Source organism: Nelumbo nucifera, chromosome 6 (assembly GCF_055504915.1).
Source record: "Nelumbo nucifera cultivar China Antique chromosome 6, China Antique-T2T, whole genome shotgun sequence".
In the NCBI taxonomy this organism is placed as follows: Eukaryota; Viridiplantae; Streptophyta; class Magnoliopsida; order Proteales; family Nelumbonaceae; genus Nelumbo; species Nelumbo nucifera.
The window spans coordinates 52,255,859-52,278,491 of record NC_142654.1 but is presented as its reverse complement, the minus strand read 5'-3'; the positions used below and the strand labels follow the sequence as shown (position 1 = coordinate 52,278,491).

The window sequence follows — 22,633 nt, the reverse complement described above, 5'->3', positions numbered from 1 at the left end:
AATACCAAGGGCTTGGCTTTGATGGTCCTAGTCAATCATATGCAGGTCATCACCTCGGCCTCCTCGTCCTTGTACCAAGGTGTTATCCTCTCGGCCACAAGGTCCGACTTTCCCCAACTTCTCTGTTTTGGTATTGTTAGGAAAATAAATAAAGTCTTCAGTGTTAATATCTCTAATTTTGATGAGACTGCTAATAGTTTTTCTTCTCGGTTGGTTAATTTGGAGTCTGTTTTAGCGCAAGGTTAATAAACTTATCTCGTGTGATGGAAGTGATTTGAACGACACCTTAGTTTTCTTTGGTTGTTGTGTTTGTGGATGGCAAATCTTTTATTGTGGCTGCAAGAGAAAGCGTAAGAAAGAATGGAAGCCCTTTGGAAGTGGAGCTGGGGGCTATATTAAGATTGTTAATTTTGGTTGTTGAGCAGGGATGAAAGAATTTAAGGGTATGTTTGGTTTATAATCAGAATTAGAATCGAAACTGGATTCGAAATCAGAATGGTCTTTCCATAATCTATTTGGTTCAGACAGGAATCAGAATAAGAATTAGAATCAGTTAGAATGGGATTTCATTTTTCAAGGGAGGGAGAGGGAATGCCCGTTCCATCAAGAATGGGAATGGCCGGGATTCCAATTCCAACCAACCAAACAGTTGTAATCAAAATAGCCCATTCTGATCCCCATTCGAGACCTCCATTCCCATAAACCAAACAGACCCTAATTATGGTTTTAGATTCGAAAGTGGATATCAATGCCTGTTCAGGAGTGGATCAAAATATCGGGAGAAATTAGATGATATTTTGAACTTGTCTAAGTTTTTTTATTTTTCTTTTATAAAAAAAAAAGCAACTATTATTGCTGACTGTACTGTTGTTCAGAGGGTAATATTTTTGTGTTGGAGATAGATGTACTGATAACCACCGTGTTGGTTGAAACAGTTGAGCAGTAATATTTTTGGGTGATTAATGGCTTATGTTCAGATTTCCAAAAAAAAATTGTCTAGCCTTTCGCGTATTAACCACTAACCTATCGATGATTGATCTCTACTTCTCTAGCTTTCCAAGGGAAAAAACAAAAAGAAAGCAGATATTTGATATCTAAAAGAGCCTTTGTAGACTTGTAGTTGAGTTCACATCCACTGAGGCTAAAAGTTTCCACCAACAAGGTAAGTGGCCCAAGTGGGGCACATGAAAACTTGCTCTCAAGTGTCATGTCTGCATCAACCCATCATATTTGATGTGCCCCAATGAAGTGAAACCTTAGGTTCTTGAATTTCTTCCAACACTACCATTACTGTCAGACACCAGGACTAATGGTGTTATAACGGGCCAAATCTAGGTCTTTTCACAAGGACTCTGAACTGGACTCAACTCAAGAAGGGCTCTTGCCTCTGGCAGGTGTTCCTCAACCGTAGCGAATGTTGTAGTTTCTCACCTGCTCTGTCTCGGCTCCAGCTGAGTCACTCAATACAACTTCTTGGGTTCTAAGTTCTAACCCATGTAGGGCCACATGCCCAGAAGCTCATCTTATATTTCTCTTCTCATAGTAAATTGTAAGCCTGACTTTTAAAGATATACTGCAGAGGGTGTTAAAAGTAAAAATATGCACTGGACTACTGTGCTTTTTGTTTTGAGAAGCAAAAATAAAAAAGCAATATAATCTATTTGTTTACAAAGAATATGGCAAAAATTTTTTTTTTCATACTTGAAGTCTCATGGTTGGATTCTGGAAGTTCTTACAATGTATATTCAAGGTCATCTATGTAAGACATGGATTGGCAACCCATGACATGACTCATCATGATCAATTAATTTCATGCAGAAAGAAGCTACACCCATTCAGAGATTTACAGACACCAAATGCTACTTGATTTGCCCAGAATGCATCATATCATCTGATTAGTACTCCTACAGCATGTTGCCTGTCTACCAAAGGAACCAATCCCCCCTTCTAAGCCCAGCAGCTTAGCTCAGACTCAGACCCGATTGATTTTGAATTGATTGGTATAAATGTATCATTGTGCAAAGAAAAGCTTTATCTGGGTAGGCCCCTTCATTTGTTTGAAATAATTCAGTCTTGGTTATCTCAGCCACGTGAAGAAATGACGAGGCAAATCTAAAATATCAAAGGAGACCCTTGGGATTGGCCAGCATTTGGTGCCCAAATCTACGTCAGGTTTTGTACCTCCTATATATTTAGTGGATTCTTCTTGGAATAACATCAGTTGTTTGATTTGAAGTTCCATGTTTCTTCACTTCGAAGGAGACTCAGAACTCAGAAAAGATGGTTTCTTTTTGACCGTACCCCATCTTAAAAATTTCATTTACCTTCCCACATGTTTCTTTCTTTCTTCTTATTTACTTACTCTGGGTTGGTGTTGTCAGACTCACATCCAACGAAATATCAAATATGGGGAACCTCACTGCTTCACTGATTTGTTAACATAAACGTTAAAAACCGGGACCCCAGAAAGATCGTTGGGTTACTTGTTCCACAGTGTCATCCGATCCAGATCTGACACCACTGTTTTGAGTACAAGCTTCGTTCAGTTGAAGGGTTAATAATTAATAAACAAGAGGTACAAAGGTCTGTTTATACCAGTTTGAAGTTTGAACACTGTCCAATGAATCCAACCCAAGCTTTTGGATAGATTGGACTCTATGATCCCAGAGTCAAGATTGGCGCCCCACATTCACATCTCACGGTGCATTGGGAACCATATTTGTCATGGGGAGATGTTTGCAATACACGGTTGGGATGTGCTGTGGGGCGCCTACGGTGCAAATTTGCTATATGATCCTAACCCCTTCTCTCTCTCACACACTATATAAGTATATGTATCTCTCATGTATAAATAATACATAAGTGCCTCTAAAACCAACCAACCCAATCTGTTAAGTGAATTCACATTTTTGCCTCACAGAGTCCGTCTCACAGGCCGGCATCCCACATGCACGTCTCTTCTCTGTACTTGTCATTGGGTGATGTTTCCAATACATCGGCGCGAATGTGATCTATTTAGCCAATTAAGTCTCGTAATTGATGCCCTTCTGTCTGGAATCAACCTACTCAGCGGGTAACTTCATGCCTGGCCAACCAAAGTGTCGTATGCGAAGTTGTAAGTACAACTTCTGCAATCAGACTTGGCACTGTGTTGAGAAGACAATTATGAATAACAACAAAAGAGTAGTACATGCAAGAAGGGCATGGGTTTTGGAGGTTGATGAGCTGGTACCATCTCAGCTAATGGCCTCGATCGTTGGCGTTGAGCTTCCTTCAATAAATTTCTTTCCTTTCAGCTTCAGCTTCAGGTAATCTCTGACAATGGTAAGTGGTGAATCTCAATATTCCATGCATCAAAAGCGTCTAATGGGGTCTGAATCTGAAACCTCTGGTGTCATCTCTTGATTTAGCACTTCTTCTTGAATGTTGTAGTCGGCATCAAGGAGAGAGAACTACTCCCTCACAAAATCACAACAATGCTTGTACTTCCTAGACTAGAAATCGGAAGCCTAGCACAATACAGGTAACAATTGGAGTAGCCCCCATTTTTCCTCAGTGAAGTTGAACACCCATATATTAGTGAACCAGGACGTTGCTAAAGGGAAGACACCTCATAAATCTTATTATTATGATGACATTGACACTCATTGTAAAATTCACATCAATAGTGTCATCAGCAAGAGAGGTTGAATGGTTGTAGACCCCATGTATTTTATAACTGGTGTGGAATGTTATAATTGGTTCTGCAGCCTGCAAATAGCTAATACTGTAAACAGGTGAGACCTTTTAGTGTATGCTTCCAATTTTAATATTAATGCTCAATTTGAAAGGATTACGAGTACAAATATGTACAGTGTAAATACATACAGAATACGACACAAGATCTCCTGCCCACGAAAACTCTGCCCACATCTACTCATAACACACTATCTCCGTGAATTGGGAACATTTCCCCCTGCATAATACTATGCACAAGGATGAGATATTCTCCATGTGTGGATGCGATGTTATGTGAGTAAACATGGGCAGAGTTATGGGCAGGAGATCCGGACTCACAAAATACAAGGTTTTGCACTCTATATATTTATATTTGTACTCCTTCCAAATGGAGCCTAAAGATAAAATTTTTGAATCATTTTTTAGTTCTAGCCTCTAAGAAACCAATAAGGCTAATAGAGCACTTAATGCCATCTTATAAAGCCTCGTATAAACTGAGGTTGTAGGTGGTTTGATTTTCCTCAGAATGATGGATCATAATCCTCATCCATCAACATGTGGCAATTCAGGACACCTCAGCATGAGATGCCAATCAACTGGTTCGTAAGGTCTCCTGCTGGTCGTAACAAAGACTTGAGATCAAATCCTGCCTGCACCTGGGTTGGGGAATGGGCTTCGGGCTACTCCTGTTGTGTAGCCCGTCAAAGAAATTAAATAAAAAAAGAATAACCTCTTCGAAAATAAAGTAATAAACCCTTTCGGCCTTCGCATATCTCGAAGTCATGAGGACCATGGTGAAACCCAACGCATCATCATGAGTTGGTGCATCCAGTCCATAGAATAGCAACAAGCTGGAGATGAATAATCTTCAGTCGCCCTCCCTCTGCAGTGCATTTATGCAGTAAACAGTTGAAGGCTGAGGATGACTTACCATGGGATGAGAAATGAGAATGTCTTGTAAAAGAGAAAATCTATGATACCGGAAAGACATGATACAGGAAGAGCTGATTGGTCATGAATACCACCTGATTGGTCAACTCTTTTATGATACCAGTTGATTGGCAGTAAGTTTTTCCAGTATTATAGTCGAACCCCTCGTCAAAAACTCAAAATACAAGCAAAAAGATGGACAAAAGATTTTATGTTTGTTGAATACACTACACGCATGCAGCAATGCCTGGAATTTTGTAACTTCAGATCAAGAGACAAGAGTACATTAGAGAATAACACAATGGAACTGAACTTTTACAAATATTACAATTTTTCTCTTAATGATGAGCCTAAACATGGGTTGCAATCTAAAAGATTTCTCACTCTCACTCTGGTGGATTTGCAAATGGTGTTTTGTGAAACACCCCCCCAAGCCAAAGATCAACGGTAGGTAAAGGAATTAGGCTAGGAACTAGACGAAGCATTCAGTGCCATTACCTTGCACTGTTCATTCATGGCCAACAGTTGGGCCTCTTTCTTGTCAAGAAGAGCACTTAGCCTAACATTCTCCTCCATCAATTTTTGGACTTCGGCCTCTTTCCGCATCTTTTCACCCTCCAAGTGATTTGTCTTGGCAACCAGCCTGCTTTCACAAGAAAACCATGTAGCCAGGAAAACATGTTTTAAAAGGAGGACGCAAGGTACTAAAGTTTTCACCATACCAAGGAAAATGATAAGAAATTGAAGTTCCTGCAAGTACCAGCAACTTATATTTTCTTTTAATGGTAGAATGGTTATAGTTGAAAAGTTCCAGAATAATCAAACATTGGCCAAAGCAAACTCTTTAAGTCTCTAATTAGACTACAAATACCAAAATCTTCCTAAAGTGCATTAAATGAATCTGGGGGAAGTTGGATACCATCAACTCTCCCAAAAAGAAACTTATTGGAGACATGTATAGAGTGAAGTGGCTCGAAGAGGTATTTCCTATGATATAGTTTTTATGCTACTTTTATCTTTAGATTAAAGTTCAGTTCTATTAACAGTATTCTAAAGGCAAGTTGACTGATACTGATAAAAAAAGGCAAGTTGGCTGATAATCCAGATGAAATCAAAGAAGCAAGCTAGTATATTCAAGATGGTACACGACTCATGCAACCAAATTATGAGTGTGCAAATTGAGGAAGTTGCCACTACTTAATCCTCTCAAGGTGTATATCTTGTTGGACATCCCTGATTATAGGACTTTGGGCTTTTATTCCTCTGGACACAAAAGTTATTATTCTTTATTCTCCAACCCCAATGCCCATGTATTTGCCAAAAAACAAACTTTGTTTTCATTGTTCTGCCATGGTATGCTTCCTTTTGTGGCATGTAGCGCTTGGAAAGATCAACATGTATATTCAAAATAAAAGAAAGGATTGGCCATCTTGCTTTCTCATATCCCCCAACTCCCCTAGTTTGAATAATGTCCTTAAATAGCTGGTAACCAGCCTCACATCTACAGAAGAAACAAGAACTATGCCATTTCAATAGTAAATTTCAGTTGGTTTGGGCTCCCAAGCAAAGCTCTACTAGAATTTCTCTTACTGTTCTTCACTAGAATCTCATTGAAATCCCACAGTCAACACTCTACCACCACTATCAGATAAGGGCTTCCCATACAGGTTGACAGACAGATCATGTTACTTTTGGTGGCAGTTATCATGGTAACCCAGGTTTAGCTGGCATAGGAATAGCAATATTGTCAATGCAATGAGGCACCAAGTAGTTGCTACAGCCTTCCTAGGTGATGTGGCAACAACCTGGTGCCTAGGTGCTGACTGGTAAACCACAAAATAACGATGCAATCTTACTGTACAAGTACGTGTATATGCATGCATATATACATGGGGACCGTACATTTCCACCTTTTTAATGAAATACATCACACTTGAGCTTATCAAGAAAAATGCATATATGAATATTTTTATATCCAATCTGATGCATAAGTTAAATATAGAATGTTAGTATACAATTAAAGGTATGATAATAGAACATTCAACATACCGTCTCTATTTTGCAAACATAAAGAAAAGTTGGATACGCTGATACAAGAAGCGACAGTATTTGTATTCCATAGAGTTGTTTATGGCAACTCCATACATAAACAAGGTTACCATAACAGATGACACTAAAGCTAAGGTGTTGTGATAACCTTGTTGACTTCATATGCTCTCACCCAACCACATGTTATCAAAGATGCTAGGCCTAAAAGTAATTGGCCTGCATAACAATCTGACGACATTGTAATTCTATTTTAAAAGCTAAACATAAACGAATAAAACTTTAAATCAGCTAACTGGAGTTGCAGATGACACACCAAATCCAAGGTGTAAATTCCCCTCAGAAGGGCTAGGATAGCAAGAAGATTACAAACTTCTTTAATTTTGGTTCTTGGACACTTGGCTAACACTATAATGTGGACCAAGAGGACTGGTTCTGGCTTTGGAGATGGGCATACTGTTTGAGTGAGATTAGAGAAATACCCCATTGATGGGTCCAATAATCACATTAATTGTAATTTTTGGGGCACCATACAATTTTCTGTCTGAACTCAAACAATCAATTTATTTTGTTGTGGAAGAATGTCAACCTATGACAATACAGAGAATTTCCCTTACCCATAAGAAGGATGATATACACTATGCATCACCTGCTCAGATGGAACACAGCTGTCCAGCAATCCAAAATGCACTTAAAAGTTTCATGGACTTTGGAACAAAAACATGGATGAAACATCTATTTTGGTTGGAGAACTAGTGTTACCTAACTCATGTGACATGGGTGCTAAAGTGTCAAGAAGTATCTGACGTGTCTACCTCTAGAAATTACTAATATTGGTGACATGACTGCAAAATTATTTAAAAATATATTGATAAGTATATCATATTATTTTGTTTGACTATTAACTACTACCTATTTCTGATAGTTATCGTCATCGTCATAACACTATAATTAAGGATGCATGTACAGAGGTGGCCCAGGAACATTATGAGTCAAATTTTCACTTTTATTAGCTAAGGTTAAGATGACACTGGTCACGTCCAAGCCCAAGCCCTAGAAACACATTATAATGCCCACTTAGGAGAGGGTACTTTGGGCCCAACATAGAAAAAGGGGTATGACTACAAAAATTTTTAAGTAGTAATTAAAGTTTATAAGGAATACCTTAGGTACAGTTTTTTTTAATCAGTAAAAATGTATCTTATTAAATTCAGATTATAAGCAGTTTATACAACTTGGTGATGGGACTGTTGATCCCCTATAATCATTCTATTCTACCCCTCATTACAGTGCAGCCCAAAATAATTGTTGTCTCAATGCCCCCTGTTTTGCTAATCCATCAGCTAGCCCATTTGCACTTCTTCGGACCCATTTAAATTCAGCATCAACCTCCTTTGCAATCTTCTCCACTTCCCTAATCACATGTTTAAACGTCCATGGGGTATGGCTGCTATTTTTTGCCCATGCTATTACTACTTTTGAGTCCCCTTCCACTTCAACATGTCTGCATCCTAGTTGTTTGGCTAGCTTTAACCCTTGTAGTAATGCCAATAGTTCAGCCTTCAGCGAGTTTCCATTGCCAATCGGTCCTGAGAACATTCCCAATATCCTCCTGTCAGAGTTTCTTAATATCCTCCGGTTCCTGAGATGCCTGGATTTCCAAAGGAGCACCCATCAAAATTCAGCTTTACTTTATTGCTTTTTGGTGGTTTCCACTCTAACCTTACTTTATCTCTTACTCTGGAAGATTGTGCTACTTCGGACCATGTTCTTAGAATGCCTACGACTGAGAAGACTTGAAAGCTATCCAAGGATTTTACCCAATGGGCTACTTTCACCTTGATACTATCAATCACTTCCTCTATTGTTCTACTTTTTTCCAAGAAAATTCTGTTGTTCCTCTCTTCCCATGTTACCCAGCAAATTGCTTCCTTTGTTGCTTTCCACATTACCATCCCTCTTTTCCTTCGTTGTCTCAAGAAATCATTGTTGAAGAGTCCTGCCACATCTTGAGGGGGAACCCACCTGCAGCCAAAGAGAGTACAAAAGAATTCCCAAATTCGATGCACAAAAGAATAGGATATCATTAAATGAGAAAGGGTCTCACCACTTTCCTTACACAAAGAACACACATGAGGAGAAAGGCAAATATATGGCCTCCTTTTCTGCAGCATATCACAAGTGTTTACCTTACCAAGGAATATTTCCTAACAAAAAGCATGGATCTTTGGGGGAATAGGCTTGCTCCAAATTTCTTTCACAGGGAACATCCCACCTAGAAGGTTAGGGGAGGCAAGTACTTTGAAGGAAGAGGAGCAAGAAAAGAGGCCATCTGGGAGGCAAGTACCTTAGGTACAATTCAACATGCTTGCTGAGAAACGGTTTTATAAAGCACCTTGAAGAATTTTCATGCAAGGAAAAAGACTACAAAAAAAATAGAGTTCCGATACACGAAAAATGTATAATTAGATGGTTTCGAATTTTTTCATCCGTATTGACCTCGTATCAGACCGTTTCGGGTATGTATCGGCCTCGTATCGGACTGTTTCAGGTATGTATCGGCCCATACAACCCGAAACGGTCCGATACGCACTATGTATCAGTCGAATTTAATTTCCCTCTCCTTTTTAAATTTAAATTTAATTTATCTCCTCTATCTCATTAATATCAATTTTAATTAAGCCTTAAAGTTTGAGATGTCACTAAATGCTAATATTATTTAATTAAATGCTCATTTGAGTTACCTTTAATTACGGCAATTAATATGTCTTTAAATGTTATTTAAGTCAAATAACTTGTTAAAAAGCACAGACCGAATGTAACAAGTTTTGAACCCAAGTCATTTTCTTACAGCAATAATTAATTAACCATTATGCCAACCTCAATTGCTTATTAAAGCAACATGTTTTTTTATTGGTGGATGTGTTTCCCAACAAATGCTAAAATTTGATTTGATTATTAATATTTATATAATAATAAGATGAATACAAATTATATTTATTTATTAAAAATTAAGGTATATACTAATTTGTATATATAATAAATATGTTGGGACCCAAACACTCCCCCCGAACCCAACTATGGGAGTGGAGCAGACCACGGCCCATCAGCAGTTCACAAGGAGACAGAAAGGACACGCGACAAAGCCCCAGAGTTAGTTACACTCAGAGTTGGTTACTCTGCAGCCAGAGGATATTCCCTCCATGATATCTTCCAGGGTTAGTTACCCTGCAATCAGAGGATATTCCCTCTATGATTACACCTGTAGGCCAGCTATATAAGGCCATAATCATATAATAAAAGGTGTGAATGAATATCCCTTCATTTTTCTCTCTCTGAGTCCATCCTCTTCCTACCTTCTCTTCTCTTCTTCCCCTTCATCTTCTGTTTCAGAAGGTTAAGCCACCCTCGAAGGGGCTTCCGAGGTGAGCGGTAACTCATCAAATTGGTATCAGAGCCAGGCTATCCAGATCGCAGGCCAGCTATGCCGCATTCCTCTACCATGGATGATAGAGCCGACCAGCTTGAGATTGGGTTCCACCAGGTGCTGAACGAACTCAGGGAACTCAAAGTGGTCGTCTCCAGCATCGCCTCTCAGCAACAATCCAGCGAGACTAGTCACCCAGCAAGGGCGGAAGCCTCTGCTTCCAGCAGCCAAAGAACTGGGTATTACCCCACCGGAAAAGTCACTAAGATCAACTTTCCCAACTATTCCGGTGAAGATCCCATTCCTTGGATCTTCAGAGCAGAAAGACTTTTCGAGTACCACGAAACCCCTGCACACCAACGCGTCTCCATCGCTTCCATTCACCTAGAAGGAGACGCGATTCTATGGCTCCAGTGGTATCGTCAAAACCATCCTCAAGTAACTTGGGCGGAGTTCACTGAAGCTCTGTGCATCCATTTTGGGACGACGTCGTTCGTGGATTACGACGAACTCCTCACTCGGTTAAAGCAGACTGGGACGGTAGCAAACTACCAGCTCAAGTTCAAGAGAATGGCGACCAGGGTACATGGATGGCCGGAGAAGGCCTTAGTGGGGTGTTTTGTGGGAGGCCTCAAAGAGGATATCTGCCTGGAGGTGAGGGCTCTCCGTCCGGTGACAGTCATGACTGCGGTGGGTTTGGCTCGCCAGCAAGAAGAGAAAATCAACAACCTGCGCAGAGCCAGCAAGCTGTCCTACCCAAATGTGAGGGTTACCCAACGGGCCGATCGGCAACCCATGAAACAAGTTGGGATTCTCAGAAGCCCATTTTGCCCAGGCCCACTATGCCCTTCAAATGCCTCTCATGGGCTGAGATGCAGACCCGATGCGAGAAGGGCCTCTGTTACAACTGTGATGACAAGTTTGGGTCGGGCCATAAGTGTCGGGTCCAACGAGTGTTTCTCCTTCAGACAGAGGAAGAGCCGGAAGGGACAGAACCAGAGCACATAGAAGACTGTGAACTGATATTAGACGAACCAGAACCTGTCGGAGCCAAGATCTCCTTACACGCTCTCATGGGCCTCAACCCTCTTCAGTCCATGCGAGTAGAAGGAAGATTGGTTGGTCGGTCTGTGATGATCTTGATTGATAGTGGCTCTACCCTGAATTTCATCACTTGTCGTTTGGCAAAGCAACTGGGTATGACTATACAACCCACTCCTCTCTTTTCGATCCATGTGGCTAATGGGAGTCAGATGTTATGTGATGGTGTATGTAAGAAGGAAAAGATCCTCATACAGGGCCATAATTTCGTAGTAGATCTCCACCCATTGGAATTCTCGAGGGCTGATATTATTTTGGGAATTCATTGGTTACGTGGCCTAGGTCCTGCACTTTATGATTGGGCCAAAATGACAATGGATTTTTACCAAGATGGTCAGACTTGTCATTTACAAGGGGTGCAGCCCCCTAGTCCCCAAGGTGATACTTTAGCTTCCATGATACGGGCCTCCAAGGATGCTGGACAGCCCTTATTTATGCACTTAGGCATTTGGCACACAGTCCCAGATTTAAACAATCAGGGCTGTGACCAACCCACGGAAGCCCAACACGAGGCCTTACGATCGATACTCGATCAGTTTGGTGACATATTCAAGGAACTGAACCAATTACCTCCACCCCGGGCCCATGACCATCAGATACCCCTCTTACCAGATTCCAAACCGGCCAATGTGAGGCCATATAGATATCCTTATTTCCAGAAGTTGGAAATTGAGAAGGCAGTAAGAGAGCTATTGGACAAAGGGCATATACAGACCAGCACCAGCCCTTTTTCATCCCCTGTACTCCTAGTGAAGAAGGATGGTAGTTGGCGTTTTTGCATAGATTACTGGGCCCCGAATCAAATTACAGTGAAGGACAAGTTTCCGATACCCCTCATTGATGAACTGTTGGACGAGTTAGGGGAAGCACAAGTGTTCTCCAAACTAGACCTGCGGTCTGGGTATCATCAGATCCAGGTTCACCAGGCTGACATCCACAAGACAGCCTTTAGAACCCACGACGGCCATTATGAGTTTCTGGTTATGCCGTTTGGACTCACCAACACCCCCTCCACCTTTCAGACCCTCATGAATGACATCTTCAGGCCATTCCTAAGGCGATTTATTCTGGTGTTTTTTGATGACATTCTGGTTTACAGCAGGGATTGGGACACCCATATGGAACATTTGAAACTTACCCTCACAACTCTAAGGGAGCACCAGTTACATGCCAAAATGACAAAGTGTTCCTTTGGACAAAGACAAATTCAGTACTTAGGCCATGTGGTTGCAGCAGGGCGGGTCATGGCAGACCCAGAAAAGATATATGCCATCCAAAAGTGGCCCAAGCCCACTACTGTAAAGGCTCTCAGGGGTTTTCTTGGGCTTACCGGTTATTATAGGCGCTTCATTAAGGGGTATGGGCTTATGGCTGCCCCTCTAACGCGTCTGTTAAAGAAGGATTCTTTCGGTTGGGCTGATGATGCCCAACGGGCCTTTGAAGACTTGAAGATAGCAGTTTCTAGTCCTCTAGTCCTCACTCTTTCGGACTTCTCTCAGCCTTTTGAAATAGAGTGTGATGCATCGGGTGTAGGGGTAGGGGTCGTCCTGATGCAGAAAGGGCAGCCCATTGCTTATTTCAGCAAGGCTCTCTCAGCAGCTCACCAAAATCAGTCCACTTATGTCAAGGAAATGATGGTTGTGGTAATGGCAGTACAGAAATGGCGTACATACTTATTGGGATGCCAATTTATTATAAGGACAAACCAACGAAGTTTGAAGTACATAGCAGAACAAAGGGTGCACACCCCGGAGCAGCAAAAATGGCTTAGTAAACTAATGGGATTGACTACCACATAGAGTATAAGCCTGGGCCCGCAAACCGAGTAGCTGATGCCTTATCACAGTAGAAGAGCTAGCCCAACTGACCTGCTCTCAGCCCAGTTTTCCCTTGTTTGAAGCTATACAGCAAGAAGCCAGGTCTGATCTGCAGCTACAGGACATTAGGGATAAGTGGAGACGTGACCCTTCCCAAGTTGCAGGTTACCAAATTGTAGTGGAGACGTGACCCTTCCCAGGTTGCAGGTTACCAAATTGTAGGACCTGATCTTTTCTTTAGGGGCAGGTTTGTGGTTGCTCCAAATTCCACCCACAAAACTGAACTGCTAAGGTTGTTTCATGATTCCGCGTTGGGAGGACATTTAGGGGTGCTACAGACCCTAAAGAGGCTCAGCAGCCACTACCATGTAGGAATGCGCAAGGATGTGTTGCACTATGTATCCGAATGCCAAACCTGCCAACAGCAGAAATACTCCTCATAGTCTCCCGCGGGCCTTCTACAACCCCTCAAGATTCTAGAGCAAGTGTGGGAAGACCTCTCCATGGACTTCATCACGGGACTTCCCCGTTCTGCAGGGAAGGAGGTTATCATGGTAGTGGTTGACCGTCTCACCAAGTACAGCCTTTTCTCTGCATTGCCTCACCCTTACACCGCAGCAATGATGGCTGACATCTTCATACGGGACGTCACAAAACTGCATGGAACACCAAGATCCATTGTCTCGGACCGTGACCCTACCTTCCTGAGTTCATTCTGGAAGGAATACTTCCGATTGCAAGGAACCCAACTGCACTCGTCCACAAGTTATCACCCGCAGACTGATGGACAGACTGAAGTTCTTAATCAATGCTTAGAAGCCTACCTTAGATGCTTCATAGGGGAGAAGCCTAGATAGTGGGCCCACTGGCTCCCATGGGCAGAATACTAGTACAACTCGACTTATCAGTCGGCTGCAGGAATGACACCCTTCAAGGCTCTATATGGCAGAAAACCCCCTCCCATATTACCTTATGAATATGGGTCATCCAAGGTGGCAAAAGTAGAGACCCGCCTACTAGCAAGAGACGAGATCCTTAGACTGCTTAAGACCAACTTGACAAAAGCCCAACAACGAATGAAGGTCCTCTATGACTCTCACCACCGCCCATTAGAGTTTCAGGTGGGTGATTTTGTCTACCTTAAGCTCCAACCTCACCGCCAGGTCTCAGTGGTAAGACAGGCTTGGCACAAGCTAGCTCCCAGGTATTATGGGCCCTATAAGGTGCTAGAGAGAGTGGGCCTTGTTGCTTACAGATTGGACCTCCCTACTACCTCAAAGTTTCATCTGGTGTTTCACATCTCACTTCTCAAGAAAGTTGTGGGAAATCATACTCCTATCTCATCCAACTTACCCCAGTTCACTGAGGAAGGGGACATTTACACGGAGCCTATCAGAATTGTGGATTTCCGTTGGGTTCGACGAGGTAGGCAGGTTGTGCCAGAAGCCAAGGTAGAATGGGTCAGGCTACCTCCAGAAGACGCCACTTGGGAACCTTATCTAAGGTTGAACGAGAGGTTTCCAAACCTAGACCTTGAGGGCAAGGTCAATGCTAAGGAGGGAGGAATTGTTGGGACCCAAACACTCCCCCCCGAACCCAACTATGGGAGTGGAGCAGACCACGACCCATCAGCAGTTCACAAGGAGACAGAAAGGACACACGACAGAGCCCCAAAGTTAGTTACACTCAGAGTTGGTTACTCTGCAGCCAGAGGATATTCCCTCCATGATATCTTCCAGAGTTAGTTACCCTGCAATCAGAGGATATTCCCTCTATGATTACACCTATAGGCCAGCTATATAAGGCCATAATCATATAATAAAAGGTGTGAATGAATATCCCTTCGTTTTTCTCTCTCTGAGTCCATCCTCTTCCTACCTTCCCTTCTCTTCTTCCCCTTCATCTTCTGTTACAGGAGGTTAAGCCACCCTCGAAGGGGCTTCTGAGGTGAGCGGTAACTCATCAAAATATTATCTAAATCTATATATAATAAATATTAACTAATAAATGACTTAAAAAACATTAACTAATAAATATTAGTATATATACACACACATTCATTTTAGTTCTATTATTTTTTCAACGATTACTAATTATATCCCAATACTTTATATAAATCATTAAAGAATGGTTTTCATGTTTAAATAAATTAGTTATAATCACATACAACTCATTTTTGTTGTTATTCATATTTTTAAAGATTTTTTTTTGGATTTTCTAATGTATCCATGTGTATCTTGATTTTCCGTCCGTATCTATGCGTTTCCAAAGCGTATCTCGATACGTCTCTTAAAATTACCTTTCCGATACACCTTGCGTTTCCAATACTTTGAACCTTGATAGACTGATAAAAAAAAATTATATGGCAAGAGAGATCGAATATAAAGGCATTATTCCAGTCCTATAATCTCAATGACAATACTGAGCTCCTGCATATTATTTAATTTTTAATGCCTTCATTCTCTCTCTCCAATGCATGTTCTTTGTTCATATACTGGTTGACATTGCTGCCACAGTAACAATGTTGAAGACAGTAAAGCATATGACAATGAGGAAGACACTGAAGTATAGATCAATTTAATTGCATGAAGAATGAATATAATGGAAGAAGCAGAAATTCAGGTTACTGTACAGATGAAATTGTTGGACATGATAGGGTGGATGGAATGAAGATGACTGTTCTTTGTTTGTTTGCAGAAAGCATCAACCATCACTCTAGATTCCAATTATATTGAAGGAAATAAGCCAAATAATTAAATTAAGGAAATTAAAGGCTGTGAACCCTTGCATTGGCAGGACTTGTGACACTAACATGTTGGTATCAACTGTTAATGTTTAGAAAATCTAAAGGACAAGGTCCACATGACAAGTATTAGTGACTCTGGACAGCTTGGCACTAGAATTGGATCTACTGGCAGCCTGGTGGCAGAAAATATGATAAGCAACCAGTGGAAAAGGATGCTAAGAACAGCAAAAGCCTAGAATATACACAACAATGGAGTTAACTAGGTCATTTCCCAGAACCAACCTCTAAACCCTTGTCACAGTAGAAGAAATGACAGATAAAAATATTTTGTCACTCACTACTTCACTAGTTCTTTGGTACCATTGTGTTCTACCTGAAACATTTTGGGTCGATCAACACAAAATTGTAAGAGATGTATTGTCACATCAAATATGGGATTCACTTAGCCAGGATGATTAGACTCCACATGCCCCCCAAAAACAAATCTGCTGTATGCAACCTTTTGAAATCTTTGTGAACCCTAACACTTCTTGATCAGAAGAAGAGCTCTGAAAGACCCAGGTGTTTCTCTCATACCAGATGCACCAAAAAACTGCCATAGGGATTAAACACCACACAACCTTCCCCCTTTTGCTTAAGCCAATAACCTGCTGTATGATACTGATCAAAAAACAAATCTGCTGTATGACAACCTTCCGAAATCTTTGTGAACTGCCAGGAGCACAGCCTCCCTTTAATACTCCCCAACACTTCTTGATCAGAAGAAGATCAGCTCCGAAAGACCCAGGTGTTTCTCTCATACCAGATGCACCAAGAAACTGCCATAGCCCATAGGGATTAAACACCACTAGCTAAAAATTCAATATTCTCCAAGTTACTAGAATCCACTGTATAGTAATTTTTAAGAAGGTAAATTATATTTATAAATATATATACCATGTACACCGGTGCCCTGTACATGGGAATATATAAATCTAAAACAGAAAGGAGAAAAATCAGCAATAGAACAAATATCCTTATAAAAAATCTGTCGTGCAATACTGATCAAAATACAAATCTGCTGTATGATAACCTTCTGAAATCTTTGTGAACTGCCATCCAATAGCACAGCCTCCCTTTAATACTCCCTAACACTTATTGAAAAGAAGAAGATGAGCTCTCAAAGACCTAGGTGTTTCTCTCATACCAGATGCACCAAGAAACTGCCATAGGGATTAAACACCACACTAACTTCCCCCTTTTTCTTGAGCCAATAAGCTGCCAACTTAGCTAGAAGCTGGTTACTAATCCACTATATAGTATTTATAGTTTTTTCAATTTTCTAGAATAGTCTTCTGCTGCTTACTTTTTTTTTTTTTTTTGATATCTTTTTAAGGGCTACACAACAGGGGATAGTCCATCCCCCAACTCAGGTGCAGGTAGGATTCGACCCCAAGTCTCCGCTACGACCAGCAGGAAACCTTACCAACCAGCTGGTTGGCACCTTGCAATCTTCTGCTGCTTAGATTACTTACATAGCTTAACCATAGTTTAATGCTTCCTACCCCTATGGGAATGAAACCTGATATGGCATTTACTATTAATTTATAACCATGAATACAGTCAATTAATTTGGTTAGAGAACCAAAAAGTGTATTAGTGTATGACACGGGATAATAGTGTGATGTTTCTGGGTCTTAGATGTTTAATACCTTACCTTTCAAAAAAAAAGATATTTAATCTTGGTGAACCGGAATTACTAGTCTACAGTTTTTGGTATAAATTATGTGCATTACTACATTAGAAGCAGTAGGACAGTCTCACAGGATATTTAGATCCATGCTGAGAAATTTATATTTTTGCCACTTTATTGTTCCAATGAGGTTTTCATCATTCTAGTTTTCTCATTCTTTGCTGGGTTTGTTTTTTTCTTTTCCTGTAAGGTAGATTTTAAACTAATACCAAGTATAATGCAATTGCTAGGTGCTAACCTATCAAAATCACAGTTTTCCAACATAACAATGGAAACCATACCTGAAGCAATACATCATGCATGTTAGTCCTAAAAAATTTGAAAATTAAAAAAAAAAAAAAAAGCTCTGGTTTACATGAAAATAAGCACCATAAAATATAGAAGACCACTTAATAGAAACATGAAAAGAATGCAATCACAAAATAAGGAGTTTCATCATCATAACTAGAGCCTTACTGAAACTATTTGAAGTTGACTATTTTGGAGGGCTTAACTTTGGTTCAGCTGCTTTGAAGACTCAAATGGAAGAGGCTTTCACAGAGAGCCATCTAAATACAGCTATGATGACCAAATTTGGCTCTCTCAGGTATTTTACCAAACATTGCTTATGGGCTTTCAAGGTGGGCCCCACCTCAAAAGGCCAAAAGTTGCAGAGTGAAAGCCCTCCCTTACATACATGTAAACACTAGATATATAAATAATTAAAAAAAACTAAAACCTACAGCGCATACAATAGCAAGAAATCCATCAAGCTCAAAAGGAATATTGTATGGAGGAAAAAATTAGTAAAGGCAAATCAAGACAGACGCACCTCTCAAAAAGCCTCTCAATTGTTTGAAATTGCTTCTCCGATGAAAGAAGTGTTTCTCTTACACTGATAAGACTACTGACATAAGATTTTAAGGATTCAAAGTCCTGCTTCACACGACAAAGCTCCTGCTCATTTTCTGCAGCTCGTTGCCTTTGTCTAGATGTTTCTTGCACCATATCTTCCACCTTCTGTCTCATCTCATTCAAAATGCAGTTTGTACCCAGTGCAAATCTTTCCATCTCTTCAACTTTTGCTGACATGCTTTCAATCTGAAGTGCCTTCTTTTTAATCTCTTCCTGACCTAAAGTCACCTTTTCCTTCTCAATAGCTGTTTCAGTTTCTGCCATAATAACCCTTTTAACCAGGGCTTCCATGACATCTGTTACCATGCGAACACACTTAAGTATTTCACCAATATAAGTTCCATCATGTTCATCAAATGATCCTTGTTTGTTGCCAATTCTCATCCATGTTTCTTCATCTGTGCAGCTAAAGGAAGAAAGATCAACATCCCTTGACCAATCACATAATGGCGTGCCATTTTTGTCAACAAGCCCCACCCCCTCTTGATGTCTTATCCCACATGAAGTATGGGCTAAATGCGGAACTGCCATTATTCTAGCCTTTGATTTCAAGTATGTAAGCAATGTTGCAGTAGTTTTTACCCTTCTCCAAAGAACTTCTAATTCTTTCTTTGCATCTTCTCCAGAGTCTTGGATAGAAGCCTTTACCTCCACAAGTTTTGCTTGCAATGCATCCACCTGAGATTGATGTCGCTCCATCTCCTGTTTCCAGATGATGCTTGTTTCACTAAGCTGAGACTTCAGGGTTGAGAAGTCAACATCTTCCTCCATTTTCACTGACATGGCCTCTTAATTGCAATGAACTGTATTTGAGATGAAACCTTCAATCCAAGAACCAGGGCATGCTAATAATCACGATAGACATACAAATAAATGTACATGGTATGAAATGAAGTAAGAAGGAAATATTTTTTTTATATATTAAAATAAAACAAAACACCCTGCTTAATCTTGTTCTATCTTCTAATTAATGCAAGCTGTGAAAAGCCCATTTAAACTAATATTGTGAACAAGTTGTGCTTGGCAGTACCAATCAAGATTAATGCAGCAATGCATTTAAAAGAAAACAATAATTTGAACCGGTGAATATGTCATTACAGTTACAAGTTATGTGTATAACTATGGAAAATTTTATCAGAACTACAAAGGCAGAACTAATAAAGAATGTGCAGAATTTTTGGCTCTTAAGGCATAGCTGTATAGCATCAAATTCTCTTCCTTTCTTTCTAAGAAATATCAGGTCTGATATGTTCTATCTATCTTTGCATGCATACATGTACGTATGGACATTCGTAATTTTGTATAGAAGACAAATGTGTGTGTGTGTATGTGCTTGGGTGTGTACAAAGTTTGATTCTTTATCTATAATAATAACTTTTTATCAGTATCCATAATAATAACTTTTATTAAGTGAAAAAGGAAGGACTTATAACTAGGGATAGTTCATTTTCCCCCAATACAGCTGATCCCTAGGGATCCCTCATCTTGGCAAACAGGAAAGGATCAGCCTGCCATTCTCCCTTATTTTCCTACTTTAAGACCAACCGTCAACACTACTAATGCACTAATTAGGAATAAGAAATTACTTGGCTTAGGACTATGACTTTGACCTGATAGTACAGTAATGTAATTAAGAAAACTAATCCTTATATGTATTTAGGGTAATAGCTCCAAATGTATATCAGAAAAACCACTAATGACAAATAATCAGAAAATAGCTAGTAAAGAATTGCAAAAATACCCCTATGACTATCAAACTGACAATATCTCCACATCCAAATATGAAATTGTCACAATATACAGGTGATGCATCAATACAACAAAATCAAAACATGGGCAAATTTTGTCACTGATCCAATAGTCTGATTTCTTAAAATGATGAGCAGGCCCCACTGGTCCATTACTTTATTTTCTTATTTGGATTCTTCTTCCTCTGGCTGATCTTTTTTATTTATTTATTTGACAGGCCATCGATCAGTTGTCAACAGTCAGTCACCAGAATGCTAAAGACAGTATTCAATCTCAGGCCTGGGCCTCTGGTGTTTGAATATCCACCCTCAATACTCTGCCAATTATTTACCTGGAATCATCTTTATCAACAAGTTACTTAACAACATGCACTTATCCATTTTGTGAAACCATCAAAACTTGGATAAGTTTTGTTCATCTAAAGAAACTAGGAATACTTTCTGGAGACTAAACATGATTTAGAACTCAAAATCCCTCCCAAGGGCATTGGTTCTGCAAATAAGTTTGGTAGGGTTAGAAATTAGGTTCATATTTGTTAAAGGAGAGACAGTAAACAACTCCAATAAAAGGAAAAGGAACAGCCTATGGGCTTAATGCAGCAGGGAACAATCATGCAATTAATAAAATATGGTCCATCTGTGATACAAAGATCACTACATAAGACTAAAGAATAAACTCAATGCAAGATGTGAATGAAAGGAATGAAAATTTAAAGACATGATTAAGTTAAACTTGCACAATGAATTTAATTTGTTTACGACAAAAACATGCAAGTGCCCTCATTTTTACTATCATTGAAATACTTGTTTGGTTACCCATTGAAAGGCCAATATCATAAGAACCAAGTGAAATTTAGGGGAATTATGACAAGAAATGCAGCCCACATATAAATCTACAATTGTAGTCTTTAGTTTTCGATTCTTCTTGAATTTTCAAACTAAAACTTGTTAAATTTGGTTTGGCAGAAATTGGTCTTAAGCTATTCATTTAAGAGAAATTTGAAACTTGTAATATATAAATCTGTACCACAAATGTGTATTATGTTAAAGAGCCACTAGAAATCCTGAAACTAGGGCAAGAAATTTGTATAAGGCTTCCAGTTTTGCTATAATGTAAACAACTACCAATTTCAATAGACATTCTAAAATTGTATTTTTCTTTTGTGCAGCTTGATTCCATATAGCCTAGAAATGCAGTTCTTCTAGTTCTTTTTGGTGGTGCAACCGTGCAAGTATAACTCCATCCAAGGTCAAGAAGATCTGCAACTACAGCTCTTGTACCCTAATTCCATAACTCTTTTACTATGTTTTTAATCACAACTATCAACTCTAATTGATAGAGCGTCTTAGATATTGAATGGTTAGATATTGGCTAATGAAGTTTACAAGAGTCAACTGAACTAAGTAAACATCCAACAAAACGATGGAAGTCATTTTGAGTTTCAACATTAACTACAGCTTTTGTTTAAACAGATATTCGACGATTAATGATAGATGGCCATCTTTACCCAAAAAAAACAGAGAAAACAACCCAAATTGATGATCTTGGAAATACATGTATAAATCCAAAGTCTTAAAGCTCCAAAGAAAAACTACTCCGCTTGGACGAACTATGGATAAACAAAAGAAAAGCTAAACCCGGTAAATCAAATGAAAAATTACTTATTGCTCGAGAAAATTCAAACTCCAAGAGAAACTCGATCAGAATACAAACCAAGAAACAGTAAATAATACGGAAACATAGACTACCGAACAAAATCAAACTGAATATATGGACACAAAATTATTTTAAAAATAAAAGACTTTCATGAATAATTTGCAAAATATATATAGGATTCGGATTAAGAGATTAAACCTTCAAATTTGAGGGACTGGAGGAAACCTTTGAAGGGTTTTAATTCCAGATGTGAGAGCCTGAGAGGTTTCTTCCAACCCGTTTTCTGATGGGAAGAAAATGGAGAGGGAACTGGGAACAGGGAAGGTGGGTTTTTTGTCTTTTTAGCTTTTTTTATTTTATCTTTTTTTCACTTCTAATCCATTAATTTAACCGTCCGATCTGGTTGTCTCTGATGACATACCCGTGCGTGTATTTCAGTATCGAGTGATCGTTGTTTCCATTGGTCTATTATACACGCAAGAGAAAAAAAAAAAGTTTACCAGCATCAATAATAGAAATTCGTGAACATAGAGGTGCAAATGGATCGGATCCGGTTCGAATTTTAACGGTTTCGGATATTTCATTGGATTTTCGGATCGAATTGAATGAATTTGAATCGTAGGATCCGATTAAAAATAGGATCTCGTTTGGATCACCCCTATCCGATGTGAATTTCATGCATATATATAATTTTTATATTATTTATTTTTTATAAAAAAGACATGTATATATATGATGAATATATATGTATATATGTATTTTTTGTAATTCTTTTATGTATTATTGCATTTTTGTTTTTCTTTATATAGACTCTTACG

The 22,633-nt window shown here is 39.5% G+C and overlaps 1 protein-coding gene across 3 annotated transcripts; it reads right to left on the bottom strand.

The window, feature by feature from the left end:
* Positions 1-4,883: 4,883 nt before the first annotated feature.
* LOC104588000 (polyamine-modulated factor 1-binding protein) lies at positions 4,884-22,169 on the bottom strand. 3 transcript variants are annotated; one of them, XM_010245786.3, is made up of 3 exons: positions 22,014-22,169; positions 18,328-19,213; positions 4,884-5,290 (listed from the first exon to the last, which is right to left on the bottom strand). In XM_010245786.3, exons 2-3 carry the CDS (start codon positions 19,191-19,193, stop codon positions 5,113-5,115), a joined length of 1,044 nt encoding a protein of 347 aa, XP_010244088.1. In that variant the 5' UTR covers positions 19,194-19,213; positions 22,014-22,169; the 3' UTR covers positions 4,884-5,112. The 3 variants fall into 3 exon arrangements, with proteins under 3 accessions (XP_010244088.1, XP_010244089.1, XP_010244090.1); XM_010245787.3 differs by having other exon boundaries at positions 18,328-19,231; positions 22,014-22,168; XM_010245788.3 differs by having other exon boundaries at positions 18,328-19,255; positions 22,014-22,161.
* Positions 22,170-22,633: the final 464 nt, after the last annotated feature.